The following is a 20,624-nucleotide window of genomic DNA, read 5'->3' as shown; positions in this document are numbered from 1 at the left end:
TATTTAATAATAAATTACACTAAAATAACATCAACAAAATGGTCAAATAAATAAGCTTAGAGTAATACAAAGAGAGACATACAATTCACGATTTCCATGACATAGAGTAAAAACATTGTTATTATTTTAATCACAATTTAGATGGCACTAGCAAATTAGAAATGTTTTATGTCCCATTCAATTAAAGAGTATTGGTCAATAGCGTATCTCCTTGGCATGCTGGTCCCTGACTCGGCCAGTTACATGCGCCCATATTAGGATCGAACGTTAACTGCACTGGGCAGTTAAATACATGGAGCGTAAATCTTTGCTTAGTACAATCCCATCTGCAAGCATAGAATTTGTTACATTGCTTTGGATGCCTGAACAAACCTGCTCTTTGGCAGTCGACTGTTCCTTGCAATGTCTCGTCTCTACTTCTCCATCCACCAGGCCCATAGCGATCGAAAGATTGTGAATTAATGATACTATCTGCGGATTCTGCCTCTTTAACTTCAGCATTAGATGCCCCTTCTTGGTTCAACAAAACAGTTTTGTAAGTCGGCGCAATAGTCACAGCCTTTACTCTAGGTCTTATTCTCACTGTTTTTTCTGTAGATGAAACAACAATAGGAGTACTAGATTCGAAGTTTTCGGAATATAACTCATTTATTTTAGGAGTTACTGCGGCAACGTAATTATTCGGTTCTTGGTAATCCTGGTAATACGAATCATCTGGTACTATTATAGGGTTAATGGTAGATGAAATAATTGGAGAAGGTGTAGCGGAATTAATTGATAATTGTAAGTTTCCAGATCGTTGACCCCATTGATTATCACTAATATCTCCACGATCAGAGTCATCGTAATCATTATTGTAATCGATTACATCCGGTTGCACTTGTACATTGGGCCTCTTTCCTTTCAGTATAAGCACAGGTGATTGACAACTACAAACAGCACCGAGTTTTCGTACAAGTAATGGATTAAAATCGTTTATTTTGGTTACAACAGCTACCTTGGGCTTAGTCTTTCTAATTGGAACTTCAGATATTTCTTGATTAAATGGTGCAAGTGTCGATGTCACTATTTTTGGCCGCAATGAATAAGAATCAGTACTAGATATAATCGGTTGTGCTGTAGTATGTGTTACAGGAGACACGAGCCCAGCATCAGGTCCTACAGTGCCAAAACCTAATAAATGGGACTTTGCAGTTTCGACTACTATATTTTGTTGTCTATGCACAGGAACTGGCCGAATTTTCTCGGGTCTTGTGTCACTAGGAGGTAAATATTCCGGTGCTTTATATTGAGTTGTTGACTCAATGTATGTGTATGGAGTATTTGTCGAAGACACAACAACAGGTGCAGCTGTAGTGTAAGTTACTGGGGAAATTAAACCAGCATCAGGTCCGACAGTACCAAAGCCAAGTAAGTTAGATTTTGCTCTTTCCACCACTAAATTCGGTTTTCTTAAAGGAGTTAAAGTCGAAACAGAATATTGTTCTTGATAAGGATTGTTCTTAATAATTTCTTCTGTATTTTGCTGATTAAAACCAAAGTTTTCAAAATTCACTATATCAGATCCCTTTTCGTCCGCAGGTGGTAAATATTCAGGGGCTGAATATTCTGTTGTTGATTGTGTGTATTTGTAGGTTGGTCGCTGGGTAGTTGATATTACAATGGGCTTGGCTGTTTTTGGGGGTAAATAAATATTTTCAACTTTCGGTGGTAAATATTCACGTTCATTGTATTTAATGTCAGATGGTGGCAAATATTCCCGTGTTGTAGAAGCACTACTCAAAGTGCTGGGTTTGTATGTAGAAGTTACTATTGGTGTTGAAACAACTGGAGGCAAATACTCTTCAGCTTTATAACCAACTTGAATTTCAGGTGATTCATAAGCAACTTGTTTATATTGAGTGGTAATTGTAGTACCGGGGACTGACGAAAAATGAATAGACTCTTTTTTCGGTTGTGAAATGTGAGATGTACTATATGAAATCTGTTGAAGTGGTGAGTTGTGTATCGATTCATAGCGTGGCGAATTATCTACAGCCTTGTAATATTTCTCGTCGTCAGTTTCATGTATGATAGAGGACTGTTGCTCTGCAAGGGGAGACAAAGTAGATGACACACTGTAGGATTGTTGATATTCAGTTTTTGGTGGTATGTACTCTGGGGTTTTGTATAGTTGTTGTTTCCGTGGCGTTTCATATTCTGAATAGTGCTCTTCATATGCTAATGTCGATGGAGTCGATGACACAATTACTATGTCTTTTCCGGATTCGTATTGATCATTCGATTGTTGGATGAATTGGTGTGATACCAAATTCGCGCCTGAATATGATTGTCCTTTATTTAAAGTTTCAACGTTACGTTGTATTTCAGGTTGACTGTATGAATATCCTTCTTGGTTTAATTGAATGTTTTGGCTCGTATAAGACTGTTGTGCGGAACTTTCATATTTTACTGGCTGACTGACGTGACTAACCTCGTGTTGGTGAATTATTGGCTGATATGTCTGAGTATAAACAGAAGCAGTTGGTTTTACGTATGTAATTGGAGTAACTTTTTCGGTGTATGTTAAGATTGGGTTTTCATAAACGGAGACTGAAGGTTGTTGATAAGTCACTGCAACTTTGGGTGTGGACGAAACTGGAATATACTTCTGAGCTTCAACTTTATGAATAGTTTGATGGCTGTAGGACTGTGGCTTGTAGGTGGAGATTACTGTAGGTGCTGGTGTAGAATATTCATGTATAATATTAGGTCCATCTTCAAATTTAACTGAAGGCGCTTCATAATTATAACCGGTAGATCCACTGTAAGTATTTACTTTACTGGCTTCAACATTATGTAAAGTTTGATGACTCTGTACTTGAGGCTGATAAGTGGATACAACTTGTTGAATAGCTAGTTCTGGCTGAGCAGTGGTATATTTTACAGTTGGTTCTTCGTAGTTTACATTCGATTCATAGGTAACTTTTATTGAAGGAGTATAAAGCTTGCTATCCTCTATTTTATGAATTGTCTGATGACTATAAGCCTGAGTATTGTAGGCATGATGTACATTAGTTTCTGGAATTACTTTTTCTGTATATTTTAATAATGGATTTTCGTATACTGTGACAGGTGTCTGTTGATATGTAATTTCTACCTTTGGAGTATCAATTTTAGGAATTGTCTGATGATTATATGATTGAGGTTTATACGTTGAAACAATTGGTGCAGGAGTAGAGTATTCGTATGCAGTCTTTATTCCTTCTTCAAATTTTACTTCTGGCTTCTGGTATTCATAACCATCATTTTTAGAATAAACGTTTACTTGACTAGCGTCTACTTTATGTATTGTTTGGTGACTGAATACCTGGGGTTGGTACGTGGATACTACAGCTGGCTGGGGTGTGGTTGACGGAACTGGTAGATACTGTACTTGTGGTGTTTCCACTTTTTGAATTATTTGATGCTCTAATGACTGTGGGTTAATTGTTGACACGACTATTGGTACTGGTGTAGAGTACCCATATGTATTTACTGCATCCTCAAATTTAATTGCTGGTTTTTTATATTCATATCCTAGTTCAGATTCTTTTTCAGAATAGGTCTTCACTTGACTGGCATCTACTTTATGTAATGTCTGATGACTATATACTTGTGGTTGTTGATAAGAAGATACAACTGGCTGCACAGTTGTTAACTGAATAACAGGTTTGGGTGATTCGTATCTAATATCAGATTTCGAAAAGTCATAACCCGATTCAACTGCTGGTGCATATGCGTTTGATTCTACTTTATGGATTGTCTGATGGCTATATGAATGTGGTAAGTTGGCATCTGATGCTTGTGAATAGGTGACCGATGGACCAGTAGCTAAGTAAGCTACCAGTTTCTTGAATGGTTGCTCAGTAATGGGCGTCGGAGATGAATATTCAAACCCAACTGATTCGATTTTGTGTACAGTTTGTTGACCATGACCAAACCCTTGTGGTTTATACGTGGACACAGATACAATAGGTGCTGGTGTTGTAAAAGATATGCCGTCTTCAAATTTTATACTTGGTTTAGAGTATTCGTATCCTGATGTTACAGACTTGCCGCTAGACGATTGACTTACGGAACTAGAACCATCGTATTGATTAGAACTGAAGGCATTATTTTCGTACTGGTAATTCAAACCTTGGTTATAATCTGTAATTTCTACTTTAGGAGTAACATACTGTTTTACAGCAATGGCAGTTGGTTGTACATAAGTTATAGCTGGCTGTGAAATTCCAAATAATTGCTTTACAGTACTCTTAGGTGCTTCTGGGACATATGTTGTTCTATACGTCGTAACCGGTATAGAAGCTGTAACAGCAAATGGAGTTGCTGTTGTAGGAATTCCAGAGGATGTAGGTGTAGTGACATAACTGTATTCGTTTAAATTTTGACTGTTAGTTCCAACGTGGTTAATGGAAACTGCTGGTTGAGATACATAAGGTATATGCCCAGGATATGTTTCATGAATAACTTCGTGTCCTGTAACCAATTTTGAAGCAGCATTGGCTTGTTGGTAATTTAACTGGTCAGTGTAACCAGCGTCAACTAGTGTAGTTTTTCCAACCAGTCCAACATTCACCGCGCCAGCGGTTAGAGTATGAGAAGCGCCAGTATATGCTTTAGAGTTGCTCAAATAATTTCCTGTATTCGAGTTACTGTAAGTTCCATGATATTGACCTGTAGTGTCACTATTGTAAGCCCCAATGTGTCCATCAGCCCTATATACACCACCCTCGTATTTTCCAGAATTGCTGTTAAACGAATCTGAATAATCAGCATTGTAAGAACTGGAATAACTACCTCCTGTAGACTCTGTGTGAATATAAGATCCGGAATTGTCATGCACATATTGTCCATCATTATTGTCAACGTATTTGCCTCCATTATTACCTTGTCCTGTACTTGAACCATAATCATTATATTCTCCATTATGTCTGTAGCCAGCGTCATCGTGGGTATATGGCACAACAGGAGAATCGACATGTTTATAAGGTTCAGCGTAATCGCCTGATGGGTCATGAATATAAGCGCCAGAATTATCGTCATCATAATTATAATTACTACTCTGGTAATTTCCAGAGCTTATTATAGAACCAGAATAACTATTGAGGCCTTTAGTATAGCCACCATTTTGTATATTGGCTTGGGCAATATTATAGGCTTTTCCATGGCTTGTTTTCGTGCTAGGAAGCCTGTAATCATCTAATATTATAGAACCACTGGTATATTTGGGTGCATTGATGTATTTAGTGGGTTGAACCAGACCTAAGTTAGCATCACCGACCTGATATGCTAATCCTTGACCTTGAGAGATACTTGCATCGTTTCCAATCTCATAAGATTGGCCTGATCCAAATGCGCCACTAGCTAATTCCTGAGATGCTATGAAGTTGGAGTCTAATGTATCATCTTTGGTTAAGAATCCACTTTGGATTCCAACTAAGTTATCAAGTGAAGCACCGGAGACGAGACTCTGATGAGCAGCAATGTTGACTGCATCAGCTGTCTTGCCATGGAAACCGGTCGCACCTGTAATTGTAATATTAGATTTTTAACTATGACTGTAACATACATATGAACTACCGACATTTATGATATCTGAATAAGTTAAGAGATAAGAGTGAGGGCAATCAAATTAATCCGAGATACAGCGGTAGGCTTGCCTGTGTCTTTGGATTCATATATATTCCCGAGTGAAATATGGGCAAGAACGCAGCAGCAATCACCACAACTATGTCTCTTACAATCTCATCTGAGATGAGAGACCTCACTGTATTACCAATATCGTATTGCCATTCTCAGAGTTCTGTTAAAATTTCTTAAGGTAAATATTTCGCTGACTAACTAGATTGGCTCTTATGACATAATGTAACTGAATTTAGACATCTTACCAGTGAGTGTGGCAGAAGAGAACCCGTAAGCCTCAGCTTCGTATCTGCCGATGTTCCCGCAAGCTGGTACGAGCCACGGCCAGTCACACTTGAGTTTCTCAGCATCGAATCCGAGGCCGAACGGACATCTGAATTCGTACGCAGTCAGCGGTGCCTTCCCGTGGTCGAGGCAAGCAAAGAACCAGCGGCAGTTCTCAGGGTCCGCGTAGTAACCTAAATATATATCATTATAAGTGTACGAGGCTGGTGGAAGATAATAAAACGAAAATGAAGGCAAAACTGTTAGCCAACAATGTCAAATTCATCAGGAATTGTCTCTGTTAGTTTGGACCTGACCCATTATTAACAATCTACACTGCTATGCCACACAGAATTATTGCTATAAGCTTATATATAGATACAATACCGAAAAAAACTTTGTACAAAGGTTACTGTGTGGGTACCTCTGATTCACCTAGATCAGTTGCGAAACATCTTGCTTAATAAGTTGTGTTAAGGGTAATAAGGCAGTAAAATTACCGGATACGGAGTTATATCCTTAGTACACCAATGGCAACGCATCATGTAAAATTACAATATCCCGTCATGCCGGCGTCCACCGGGAGGGCAACGCATAAGTGGTGTCACGTCCATAACATGACAATGTGGTTCTATTCTGTCGTCTGTTATATATAGGCGACACTTACCATTAAGTGGTTGCTGTTTAATTTCCAGTTGTATAAAACATATAATGGTTTTTGCGACCAGATTCTATTTACCTTCTCTGTCGGGACATAAGAATCTGTCCCGTGGAACGGGTGCAATTTCGGCGGAACCTGGGCATGCAGTCGCGCTGGGGAGACTGCCCGGCCATACGCAGACTTCGTAGCGAGCGTCGAACGCCAACCCCGCCGGGCAGTCGAACTCAAACACCTAACAACATACACGTTAAGCATTTTGCAATGTAATAGAATAAAATATCTGTTAAGTAATATTTATTGAGCAAAGCCTATTTACTCACTAAACGATTACTTAAATAACAATCGTGCATGGCAATAGCTGTTCATGCAAGGGATTTTCATTTAATGTTAGATATACACATAATAAGTACAATGTTATTTACATTGTATTTAATTTGCTTAAAAAAAGAATTCAGGTGAGTTTCTTGCCAGTTGAGTTTCTTTCTCTCAATTGAGTTACATACTAAACTGGACGGTAGAAAAAAAATATTAAAGAAACCAGGATAAATCACCACGGCGATCACATGATGACATGATGTCCAAGGTGCTGTTTATGTATACAGGCTACGGTTGCCACTTACCACCAAATTGTTTTATGTTCCACTTACATAAAAAACTGGACATAATGTACACATATTTCTTATGTATTTATTACAGTTGTTACTAGTAGGTATATACGTGAATATAATAGAAAAATTCTTACCGTATAGTCAGGTGAGAGCTGGTCAAACTTAACGCAGCGATAGAACCTCGCACAAGAGCGCGGGTGCACGAAGTATCCTTGTCGAGAGCAAGAGAACTCAGTCCTGGTGTCCTGTAATAAACAAATTTCATAGGTAAAAAGAATCATCACCATTTTCTTTACTTTAACCCGTATCGTTTAGGCTCGGCATAATATGTAAAAATCATCGTATAGATGATTTTTACATATTATGTATATAAATAAAATTGGAGTGTCTGTTTGTAATATTGAAATAACCGTTTTTTATTACATGCATATGAATATAATACGGCGCATACACCAAAATAACATTTTTTACAATTTTTGTCTGTCTGGAATGGCTGGACCGATTTTGAACGTCACGTGAAACGTACGAGCAAAAATTTTGCCTTCAATCCAGAACTTAGAAGAAGCTATTTTTCAAATGTAGAGCTATTTTTCAAAGATTTACGCCCGGCGTACATTTGAATGTTTGGAAGTGGTAAATATTTTACAAATAGCTGATTGATTTACCTCTCTTATAGAGTGTATGACGCCATCAGAGTCGACGACCTGATTAATCCTGTAAGGGGACACTTGCAAGGCGTCCAGGGCGCGACCCGGTGCCGACAGGATCTCGTGCTCCAAGGACCTGCAGCACATAAATTATTTTTATGAATTCACATTTAAATAAAATTAATAAATTGACACATCTATTCACGAATTTGGTGTGGCTGTGTATTCGCCTGGAAGTTTCTATCGTAATTCGTCATTTTTGAAGCTAGAACGATGAAACTTTTTTATTTAATTTTTTTTTATTATTAAGTTAGATTATTAAATATTTAATGCTATCGAAGGATATTCCACGTGGCCGAAGTTATGAGCACAGCTAGTATATAAGGTATACATAAATGTCGAGTTGCCTGAAGTAAACTAAAGAAACAAAAAAAGAAATAATGGTATCGAATCATCAAAAAACAGATCTCTCTGTGATATCATGGACACAAATGTAATGTACGTTGTCAAACAATCTAGTTAACTTAAGATACTAGTGTCAATTTACTGTGTTACTTTATTAGCAAATACGACAATTAAAGTATGAACCTATAATTCCCCTGATTTAATACTTAACAACTATATAATCATTTTAATAATACAGTTATACGGATTTTAACACGAATAAATCTATACACCAATTTGATATATTACTATTATTATTTATGTATTTCATTCTATCAGTCGCTATCCATCACCCCCTGTCTTTTCTACTCGACCCAAAGGCTGACTGGACGAGATCGCTCAAGCAATAAGACCATCTTCTGTACCTATATATATTACACACTTTATATTCTGTACCACATCAATTGACCTGCACGCGGTATCCTTAGATACGATTTTGGTCAATTATTTTTAATTAGCACTTTGGATTAACTGACCTGATTTCATGTTTTTCATTATCCTATCGTCGTTAACTGGTGGCCCGCCTGCGTATACAGTTAGCACCACCTTATGTGCCTTTTCATATACATACATTCATTAAAAGATTTTCTTAGTTCAAATGAACAATCATTATCCTTTAAAATCTATGAGCAAAATTTAATGCACAAATACTATGTATTGCTATTTTGAAACATCAGGCGTACTTTTGGCCTCTTATACATCTTAACATAGTATAAAATGTAGTCGCATCCGCTATCTATTCGCTTAGATCTTTCAAACTACGGAACGGATTTTAATACAGTTTTTAGCAATAGAGTGATTCACGACGAAGGTATAAATGTATAATAGAGTACTTACTTCTAGCTACCCAGAAGTAAGTATATTGTCTTACATCAAATTGTCTTACCTCATTACTTTAGTTAAGAGATGCATAATTTCATTAGCATGTGCACAATTTTCCTTTCTCTCCTTTTACTTAACAATAGGTAACGTAAATAATTAGTACCTGAGTACCGCAGCTCTGGGCGCTCTGCTCTGTTGATTGAGGACCTTGGCGAGGGCAGCTTTCAGACTGACTCCACAAGGAGTCTCCAAGTCACGGTCAGCGTCATGCAGTGCGAGCCCGGCCAGGCCGCGCACTCGTGCATATTTGCCTTTTACGTCCACTGAAGAAGAGTCTTCGAACGACATCCATGTTGTATTCCTTAAAAAGAAATAAATTCATCAATCACAATAGAACAGAAAATCTTTCATAGGAATAAACTTAATTTTAAGCACTTTTTTTTACACAATTTACTTCTCACGCGGAAAGCTGTCTCATCACAAATAGAACGAGCAAGAAACTTGCATGTTGCTCTTTTAAATAATTAAGTACTGTATTTAAAGAAAGTGTATTTTTATTTTGAACTGACTTCAAACAGAAAATATCTACAATAACTCTTCTTGCTTCTTCATAGAATAGAGAAAGAGAGTAGACTAGTGTCTTAATATAAAAACATCACTATACAATTAAATAAAAAAATACAACGGATTTACATTATTTTGTTTAATTCCACTACCATTAGAATGTGTGAGACCACAAATACTCAGTGCGGAAACCAGACCACCGCTATTGGTAGCATTATGACCTTCACTACTAGTGATCATATTCCGACCGGTATTGAATCTACACCTATATTGCGACACGTGTTACGCCTCCAGGCATCATCAGGCTTTGAATAGCATTGGAAGCCTGTTTGTTTACTGTTCCTAGACGTACTCTGGTCATCAAATCCATTAAGTAATGAAATGGACTTCCACAAAATAACACCTAATTCGATAAAATATAAATAAATAAAGATAAAATTGTATATATAAAAATCACTCACTTGAATGCGTAAGGCGCTGACAGGTCCTGGTCTCTCTCCAAAGTCCATCTTCCCTTCTGCAGTAGCCTGCAAACTTCAGTTTGGTCTATTTCCTTGGGCTTCTCCTCTACTGTCGGGCTGCCTGGGGTACTGAGGGTTTCGTTCAGCAATGTGAACTTGTGAGCCGTCGCTGGCAAACTGATGACGATCTTCGACGCTGGTACTCCGAGTCCTACTACTAAGTCTACCACAGAATCCTGCAAATATACATGTTCCATTTATAATTTAATAATATATGACGGCCTTGGTGGTTTAGCGGTTTAGAAACCATCTTACTGCTGATGGTCGCGTGTACGATTCCTCGCATTTGAATATGAACAAACATTTGTATTCATAATAATGATTGTTTGTATAAGTCTGGGTTTTTCTATACAGGTATATATATAGGTATAACATGTATACATTTACAAAAAAATATTTATGTATTTATATCAGATGTTTAGTACCCATCACACAAGCTCTGCTTAGCCTAGGATAAGATGGCGTTGAATTGGACTAGAATGATCCTGGGTTATTATTATTATGCACCAGCTGTTACCTGCAATTTAAGCTGCTATTTATATAATGTATATCTCATTCTAGATTATTTTTTAAATTTAAAAGATATACCTCGTAACCCAATCTAACCTCGAATCAAATTTCATTAGTTTCCCCTCGGGGGTTTAATCGTGAAAAGTAAAACATACAGGCAGATACACTTTCGAATTTATAACAGTAATATGGATGATAAAAATAATAATTCTGTTAAATATTGGATTGGATTGTTAGTAATGTGTACCATCATGACCCCACTACTAGCAATGTACCATGTCAGGTTGACCTCCACGCGGTTCCTCCTGGAAACTATCGTGATAAATTTCTGGTGAATTTATTACGATGGGCTAACTGACCTGACCTCATGTTCATCTTATCATCCTCCACTGGTGCCCCGCCAGCGTAAAGCGTAAGTGCAAGCGGGTGCCCCATTCCATTATCATAGATAAAAAAAATAACATCTAACTATGTACTAGATTACGTTTATATATTCACCTGCCATCTGTGGCAGAATCCTATAATTACCTATTCAAGAGAATACTCGAAAAATCCTTTTTAAATTAGGGTTACAGTAAAATGAACTTTATCTGTGTTAATTCACATGTAAAGACCGTGTGACATGAAACAACTACTTTTTGCACTGGCTTGCCTTCACCGTAAAAATCTAAATTACTCATCCCTGTACAGTCGCCGTCAAAATTATGCGAACAAAAAAGTACACTAAATGTCGTATGTGAAAATTTAATTGATACACAAATTTAATAATTACATCCACTTTCACAATGAGGAAATGGGTTCACTATGATTTAGTCATATTTTCAGTAATTTCATTAATTTCGGCATCGCATACAGTTTATGACTTACGTGAATATACTCTATTATATTATTTTTGTTTTGACTACTTCAATCGAATAACTAACCTCATTGATAGGAAGCAACTGACTAAGCAGACAATAAAGACACCGATTTGTATACTAATACGGTAATCCGTATTAGTATACAAATCGGTGTCTTTATAATCGGTGTACGTATATACTAATGTATGTACGTACAAAAATCTATTGTGTCTCGTATTTCCGAATTTAATATTAAACTAGTTTTATAATAAAATACAATATTGTCATCCACTCATCTCTGAGAAGGCATAGATATATAAAACATACATTTTTGTAATATTATATTATGCGACTGTACCTAGATTCGATAGAATGAAAACTATGCACATAAATCTAAAGGTTTTGAATGGAATGAGCTGTTTCTAATTACCAACGTCTCGATGTAAATTGTATAGGTCACATACGTTGAATATATTAAGCTAAAAAATATATCGTCTTTTTAACTCATCGTAACTCATAGTAATTAAAGCTTAGCCCCTTTATTCGTAACTAGCAACTTGCCCCGGCTTCCCCCGATTATACATGTATTATTCACATAAAGCTTCCTGTTGCGTAGTTTTAAAGATTTAAGCATACATAGGGACAGACAGACAGCGACAGCGACTTTGTTTTATACTATGTAATCATAATGATATTAAAACCCTTTACAAATGAATTTCCTATATGCATTACGCTAGTTTATTAACAGTTTCTAAAAAAATTAAATTGCTAGTTAAAAAAGTGCTTAATTCCGTGAATCGGACAAAACAGTAGAATAAGTAAAATAGGTTTATTAGACATTGGAGTCTTTGTAACAGTAATCAAGATATAACTGTTGCAGCAGGCGAATGCAGGCGTGCAACCTAAATAAACTAAAGTATTAAAACTATATCTTGTAAATGATTGGATTGAGTATCTGACCCTTTAATAGGTCAGTCAGTACTCAATAAGTGACCATTTTCGAAATTCGTATAATATTCCTAAGGATATTCACGAAATGGTTTAATAAAAAAGTATTTGCAACTACTTAAATACAGTTAATTGAAAAGAATGATTGATTTTATAAAAAGTAGTGGCACTGAACGGCACAACTGAGAGGGTGCTAAAGTAAATTTAGACATTTTATTGTGTTACCTATAGACTTAGTAACATCTAACTTCATAACAATGGTATAAATAATTCAATGGAGTTATTTACTTACCGTGTTCATCATATCCCACATTCCGCTCAGCCTACTCGGATGATAAGTCATCTTCTTCACCACCCCTAAAGCATGTGTCTGAACCATCACCAAGTCCACTTTCTTCACCAGAACCCTCAGGTCGTAATACTTCGCCAAGAGCTCAGGGTTAGCTGGTAATGCCAGGAAGAGCGGTCCACCACCAGAGGAACTGAGGGTTGAACTGGCTTCTTCCACCGCCTGTAGGACTTTCGTCTTGTTGAGCGAACGATGCGCATCATATATCTCAAGACCTTGGACGTGTTTCGACTTGAGAAGCTTACGGAGATCCTGTAAATAGATGAAAACAAATTATGATTCAGGAAAAATGTAATATGAAGAACAAAGTCAAATTCTATTATAAGAAAGTCGAAATTAGAAATAGAACTATAGTATTTATTACTATTTACTATATATATTAGAATAATAGCTATTATAGTAAATTTATGCCGCATGAAACTTATAGCCAATATTATTCTGATAATAAGATATATCACTGTGAAGTTTCATAAAAACTCAGTCAGAAGTTTTTGCGTGAAAGAGTAACAAACATCCATTCATACTCACAATCCTTCGCGTTTATACGCGTAATATGACTAAGATTTTCCTATATTATTAGTATATTGAGGAAATTTTTCAACAATGTTACCTACATTGTTGAAAACTTTCCTCAATATACTAAGAACTCGAACTCATAACCCATTTCTTAGTGGTTGACATTGAACATGTCCATGTACATGATGAAGCCGTAAGTCGCTCTACTGGCGGCGTGTGAATAAATCCTTCGCCGATGAAAAGTTGCGTAAACAAGGGAGCGCCTGTACAGTCACCACGACAAGTAAGTACAACTTGTTCCATAGAGAAAACAGCTTGTTTTTATGTGGAACCAAATCTTATTGGCACTGTGGAGCAAGTATCAACATGCAGACGTCAAAACAAAAAAAAAGTGTATATAATTCTGGCGAAAGGACTGTACTACAAGCTGGTAAATATAATTATTGAAAAACGGTTGAAGATGGTGGTTTTTAGGAATAGTTTATTTAATATGTATAAAAAGGCAATATATTAGGAATGATACTGTATTTTTCTCAAGAAAATAATAAACTAAATATATAAAAAGGTGCATCATGCACACATATAGCACCAACTATGGATGTAACTACATAAAAACAATATACACTATTTACATTAGTAACCGGAACTAAACACGAATAATTTTATTGCAAATATATGAAATACTTTTATTTACCATAAAATTGTTCGTGTTTAAATAATCTATGTCAATCACGAATGTTTAAAAATAAGTATTGAAAACAATATATTAGATATTTTAATCGACTATATTTTAGTATATTAGTAATTTCTTAACTTTCAATTCTATTTTGCCATTTCACTTGCAATTTCTCTGAAAATTTCTTTAATTAAGTTACTATCTAGTTGAGGATCTTTCATATTTGTAAATCGGTAAAAATGTACTTTGCTACATGTAATATTAACTGTGGCTATAGTAAACGCATCTCCATATAGTTTGTGCTATAGCACTTTACAAATTGCGTGTACGTGCAATGAATAACGCGGTCGTGTGGATTTATCTCAACAGGAGCAGATCTCGACCGGTTCTCTCCTACCTTTAGTCAAATTTGTTACATCATATCATAAGCTTTAACGGTTCTCTTAATCTATTTTAAGAAACACTTATTATAAAGGTCTGACAATAATTCGGTTACTTTCTAATGCAGTTTTCGGATGCAGAATTATCTAAAGATCAATCATTGTTTTCTATAAGCCATAATAGAATAATTTATCAGAGTAAGTACCGACTAAACGTTTACGTAATTTATTTTTTTAAGAGATTTCAAAATGGTTGCTAATTCCTTCCTACTATTTTGGCGCGAATATTAAATATTACAATTTTAAAACTATATTAAGTTTAAAGAAATCGGTACTATTATCGATTTTGTTAAACTCAATATTGCTTCAAAAAAAAATAGTAACCTATATTACAATTTTTTTACGCTTTAAATATTTTTCTTATTACAAAATTGTCACACAAACTTATACTTTACAGATAAACACTGTATATCTAGGAATTTTAACATCGAAGTCTCCATAAACATAATTAGAACAGAAACCATCTTAAGAACTATCATGTATCTTACACCACCTCTATGATAGTAAATTTAGTGGTCGGCTTTAATGACATATATTCATGTACTAGCTGTCCGACTTCGTCCACGTAAAATTGTGATCTTGACCAAATAATTAAAAAATATTTAATAATCTGACCCAATAAAATACAAATATAAACATAACATACAACTCAATTAACAGACTAAAAAATAAATTTCCAACTATAAAGCCTTAAAAATGACAATGCTTCCATACAACCTCTCAACTCCCCTTTCAACCCCCTTACAACCCATTTTTCTTTATTTATATTAAAGCAGAATAATTCATATGGTTTTGTGTAAATTAATAAAAATATCCGCGAAAGTCCGGGACGGACCGCTGGTATAGAATAAAATAAATAAATATGGCAGTCTCTCGTAAAATCTACAATGCAATTCATAGTTGAAACGATGATTAATTAAGTTCGTACATACTCTACAGCATCCATTAATCATACAGAAATTTAGTGACTGTATGCTTTACTAGAATATAAGGATATTCTTTACTTGAATTAAATTACTTTCATTTTAGGTTATACAAAGTTTAATGTGTATTTATGACTCATAATAAAGACCTTTCTTTATAATAATCATTGGAACTTCCTAAATGAATGAAATCAAAACAATTTCGCTTAAAAACTCAATTAACTATTTATAACTCAATGAATTTGAAAGTTAATTACATTTCTAATTCTAATTGGATCATCCTTTTGCTTTTTACAATATATAAATAAATAAATAAGTAACCTTGAACAATTGACACAACACCATCTAGTCCCAAGGTAAGCAGAGCTTGTGGTATGGGTAGTGAATAACTGATATAAGTATTTAGATATTTTTTTTATAAATACATTCATAGTATACATAGAAAACACCCAGATCGATGCAAACAATCATACTCATGTTTGCACCGTGCGAGGAATCAAACCCGCGACCATCGGAAGTAAAGTGTGTGCTACCGCTCTACTACCGAGGCCGGCGGTGAAGTAAAAACGTAGATCGTTTCAAATTACTCGTAGTTCTATTCTTTTTCCGAAGAGAGGACTTGCATTTTAAACATGTGGAATGATATACGACCTACATTTAAGTACATATTAGGAGTTCAGTAAATCAAGTGCCATGTTATTGCAATGCACACATATAAGGCTACGTTTTATTACCGTTATCTCTCGTTGTAGGTATAGAATGAATCTAACCATCATATATATACATATATTTTATACTATCTGATATATATGTATATCAGTAAAATAAAAAAACAGTTCAAGATTTTTGTTATATAACTTTGTACATTATTTTGCATGCCAAGTTCGCCTATAAATAATTGTGCATATAGATCATAACCCATTATATGTAATTAAATAAATTGTATGATGTAAAAATTGTTCGTGATCCTACATAAATTTAAATATATGTACATATATACTAACTGATCCGCGCAACTTCGTCTGCATCACACTTATTTGACATTCATCATTATATTTCAGCAAATTTACATAAAATCTTTTTAAAATTATAGCCTATGTGTTATTCTGATGTTTAAGCTACATTACTGTAAAGTTTCATCAAAATCCGTTCAGTACTTTTTGCGTGAAAAATAAACCACAACAAACTAGGACGCTGCAGAAAGGAAAACCGAAAGAAGCAATACAATGTAGTGACAATTTAAAATTAGGTATTCGAAATATAATGTTTTATAATTGAGTAACTAAGTGGCCTGTATTCCACAAATTGTATCAATATTAATTAATGTTAAATTAAATAGCAAAACGATTAAAACAATAGCGAGTACTAGTGACCTCTACGTAGCGTCCTTGATTCTAAAGTAACGCCCTTTCGGTGTTCCAATGCGTGTTTACTATTATAATATGTCATCGGTTCACCTACCTAAGAAGGCCACATATATCGTCCAAATGTATAGTTCCGCGCCATTGTTTAATCTCCAAGGATGGGAGTGACAACACAATAGCCACAATTAACTAGACAGTAGTTACTCTATTTGGAAGATTGATAGAGGGTAAAACCAAGCTTCTATTGTTGTATGGTGAATAAACGATAGCAATATCGTTTTCACAAAAATACGTTTGTAATTTCTGAATAGTAATAAAAAGAAATAATCTATATTCAAATAAACTTAATGTACCTAAGAACTTTGGAATAGTCATATAACATATTTTATATTCTACCGCTCATTCCAAAAGATATATCACAAGATGACCGAATAGAACATTTGTGTTGCTCTTTTAAAAAATGTTGTTTAGCATTACATATTTAAGATTTTGAGTGAATATAAACTGCCAAAAGTTAGAAATTATAACCTAAAATAGATTATATCCTATATTAACAGATAAGATGCGTTTTACTAGACTTCGATTCATAATTTAACTAGTATTACCTTAATTATTAAAATAAATACGTTAATTATTAGACAAGAAATTGAGTTTATATAGTTTTTATGCCTTATTTGACTGGCATAGCAATTTTCAGAACTCAGACTAAAAAATGTGCTGAACTTATAAAAATGTTTCCAAAGCTTCACAAAGAACAAAATATTACTTAGTTTCTCGAATTTGTATTAAAATAGTTACATTTTATATTTGTTTTTTAATATACTTTAATAAATTAAAATATACACACTCCGATATAACTCGTATGTAGTTGTTACGTAAAGAACGCGATTTACGAGTTGTCTCGTAGTTGGCAGTCAACGTATAATGATCATCATAATATATTACTATTATTTCAAATGTAGTAGCATATAATTTAGGCGACGATATCCTTGTAACATAGAAAATCATTACATAGTATTAAACAAAGTCGCTGTCGCTGTCTGTCCGTCCCTATGTATGCTTAAATCTTTAAAACTACGCAACGGATTTTGAAGCGGTTTTAATAGATAGAGTGATTCAAGAGGAAGGTTTATATGTATAATACATGTACACCCGGGCGAAGCCGGGGTAAGTAGCTAGTTAAATATTAAATATATGAAGTACAATATCCTTAGACATGAACTCGGTTCGCCATGATTACCCATCGATCAGAGATTGATAGAATTTCAAGGTAATTTCAAAAGGCTAAGGTCATACACTATAAAAGTGTTAATTACAGGCTATGAACTAAATGACCGTGCCATACATAGGCGGTATTAAATACATGTAACCATCCAAATTGTAATTAAGACAAGTATTGATATCTCTATATATGATTTATAAATTTTACCGAGATAGCCTTTGTAAAAAGTCTTCTCTAGTGAGTGGACTCTATTATTTCGTTGATTCATTAAAACACAGACACGTGAAATATATAAACCCTCCTCTTTGCCGTCATTTTTATGTGTTTTATTATTGTCTATAGGTATATGTTAGTGTTTAAGGTATATATAATATGGGCCAATACTGTTATAAAAATAATATTAAGTTGGCTGAAATAAATAAATAAAATAAAAAAATATTAATAAAAATAATATGCTTTTTAGTACTTTAAACAGTTCGATGTATATAATACTAGTTATCCCAACAAGAGTGATTAAAAAAACTCTAAAAGTGTTATACTTAATCTATTGCGTTGTACAACATTTTTTTCGCACTACAAAAAATGGGTCCTTTGTTTACGGATGTAGACTATTTGTCTGTGGTCAGTTAGAGCCCAATTTACATTTGCTTAATTACGCAATATAATGCTTCTGAGACGCCTTCAGTTGTTTCTTTTTTCAACATCAGCATTACAATACGCTCCACAGTTTTAAAATCTAACATCTTAAGTAGAAACAAGTAAACTTTTAAAGTAACTCTCAGATTATTAACATTGGAGTTATTAAATTGATTCTACAACTAATAATAAACTGCATTATGTCAAAACTTTCTTACATAAAAAAAATATAAAGTCAAATAAAGATGTCTTTTGGTAATGGAAACACCGATAAAAAACTAAACTAACCCGAGAGAATACGGTAGATCACCCATTGCCATGTTGTGTCACTATCTAGTGGTGCATACACCATAATGTAAATAACTTACAATGCCTTTGACTACCCTATCTGGGATTACAATCGTGAAGGTATATTCATTATGTAATTATATTTTTTTTTAAGTTTTCACAAGTTTCGCGAAGTGAATCTGCGAAACAACTAAAAGTGTATTGGCATGCCAGCCAGCCGCAGATTAGTATGTCCACAGTTGTTTTCAAACTTTTGTTACGCGAGTGTCTTGATGAACAGACACCACACAAACTTTTTGACCAAAACAGACCTTATGATTTACAACTTTAAATTTCATTTCAATTCTTATTTAGGAAAATCCTTTTATCAGGATCCTTTCGTCTATTGAAAAATTGAATAATCAAATGGCCCTTACTTATAGGCCCTAGCTTTTACCATTCCTCCATTGGATATCATCCATAGGATGATAATGGACTATACCATATAATGATCTAAGTACCATAAGTACTACTATAATTATCTAGTCCATAAGATATATAAATATATACGAGATACGTGAATTATAAATTTATTAAATAACGTCCGCGAAATCCTACCTCTTGATTGATCTACGCTCATTCTGTATAATTGGCTACATTATAATTACCTCTAATATATTTTATCAAATCATGTGTGTATATCAACGCTCAATCGAGTACAAATATATATGTAGCTATAAATCAAAATATATGTAGCGCGATCTAGTACTAAGCTAAGCAGAGTTTAAGTCTGTTTACTAAACATCTGATAGAAATATTTAAATACATAGAAAACACCTAGACCAATACAAACAATTATTCATGAATACAAATATTTGTAATGTGCGAGAATCAAACCTGCGACCATCGGAAATACTCGTAAAGCGACTTTAGAGCACCGAGGCCGTCATCACTAAAATATTCTACGCAATCAAAAAATATAATAATATAAATTTTCTAACGACAATTTTACATCGAAAAGCATATAAAAATGGTACTTATTAGAGAAACATAAAACATAATTCATTAGAGTAGGCCTATGGTACCAATATTGAACCTAGTTAGATCAAGCGACGCAATAAATGTATGATTGACATCCGTCCAACTATTCTATATTGAATTAGTAGCAATACTTATTCAGTTATATTTTGTAATTTATTTGTACAAGACATTGCTTGTCATGAATTTATTGCGAAATTGACATATTCATTAGTCAAATTTTTATAGCTTATGGAATAAATGAGCTTGTGGCTCTCCTGATAGGCGATTACCGCCGCCCATGAGCATCCGCAACACCAGGGGAATTGTAAGTGCGGTGCTGGCCTAAAAGGCCAGAAGGAATAAACTCTTTTCTTTAAGGTTTCAATATCGTATCGGAAATAATATTGATGGAAGGTGATTCCACAGTATAGTCATATTTTTTTTTATATGTCTTGGGGTCCTAATTGCTCAACAATTATATATTGATGAAAAATTGACTTCATCTAGTATTCACGATAAAAAAATACATACTAAATACATACTAATTTTGTGACTATATAGTGATAATGAAATCAGTACTATAATGTAATTTATTGACAAGCAATATATCTTAAATATAACAATATTTGATCTCATGATATATTTTAACAGAAACTCTTTACTCAAGCCGTATCTTTTAGCTTTAATACATAATTCTGTACATACATACGTACATA

General features: G+C 34.4%; 1 protein-coding gene across 1 annotated transcript in view; it reads right to left on the bottom strand.

Annotated features, from left to right (window-relative positions):
• Nucleotides 1-172: 172 nt before the first annotated feature.
• The window catches only part of LOC131846353 (mucin-2-like), a 35,179-nt gene continuing 14,727 nt past the window's right edge, over nucleotides 173-20,624 (bottom strand). Inside the window, exons 2-9 of the mRNA XM_059195628.1 lie at nucleotides 12,788-13,096; nucleotides 10,139-10,374; nucleotides 9,277-9,474; nucleotides 7,866-7,983; nucleotides 7,335-7,445; nucleotides 6,671-6,824; nucleotides 5,913-6,125; nucleotides 173-5,550 (exon numbers count right to left, since the gene is read on the bottom strand). Coding sequence (XP_059051611.1) covers nucleotides 182-5,550; nucleotides 5,913-6,125; nucleotides 6,671-6,824; nucleotides 7,335-7,445; nucleotides 7,866-7,983; nucleotides 9,277-9,474; nucleotides 10,139-10,374; nucleotides 12,788-13,096 — 6,708 coding nt within the window. The 3' untranslated portion in view covers nucleotides 173-181. The remainder of the gene's footprint in view (nucleotides 5,551-5,912; nucleotides 6,126-6,670; nucleotides 6,825-7,334; nucleotides 7,446-7,865; nucleotides 7,984-9,276; nucleotides 9,475-10,138; nucleotides 10,375-12,787; nucleotides 13,097-20,624) is intronic.

This window comes from Achroia grisella, unplaced genomic scaffold (assembly GCF_030625045.1).
Source record: "Achroia grisella isolate CSIRO2021 unplaced genomic scaffold, CSIRO_AGI_Agris_v1 utg509, whole genome shotgun sequence".
NCBI lineage: Eukaryota > Metazoa > Arthropoda > Insecta > Lepidoptera > Pyralidae > Achroia > Achroia grisella.
This window is presented reverse-complemented; position numbering and strand designations above follow the sequence as displayed.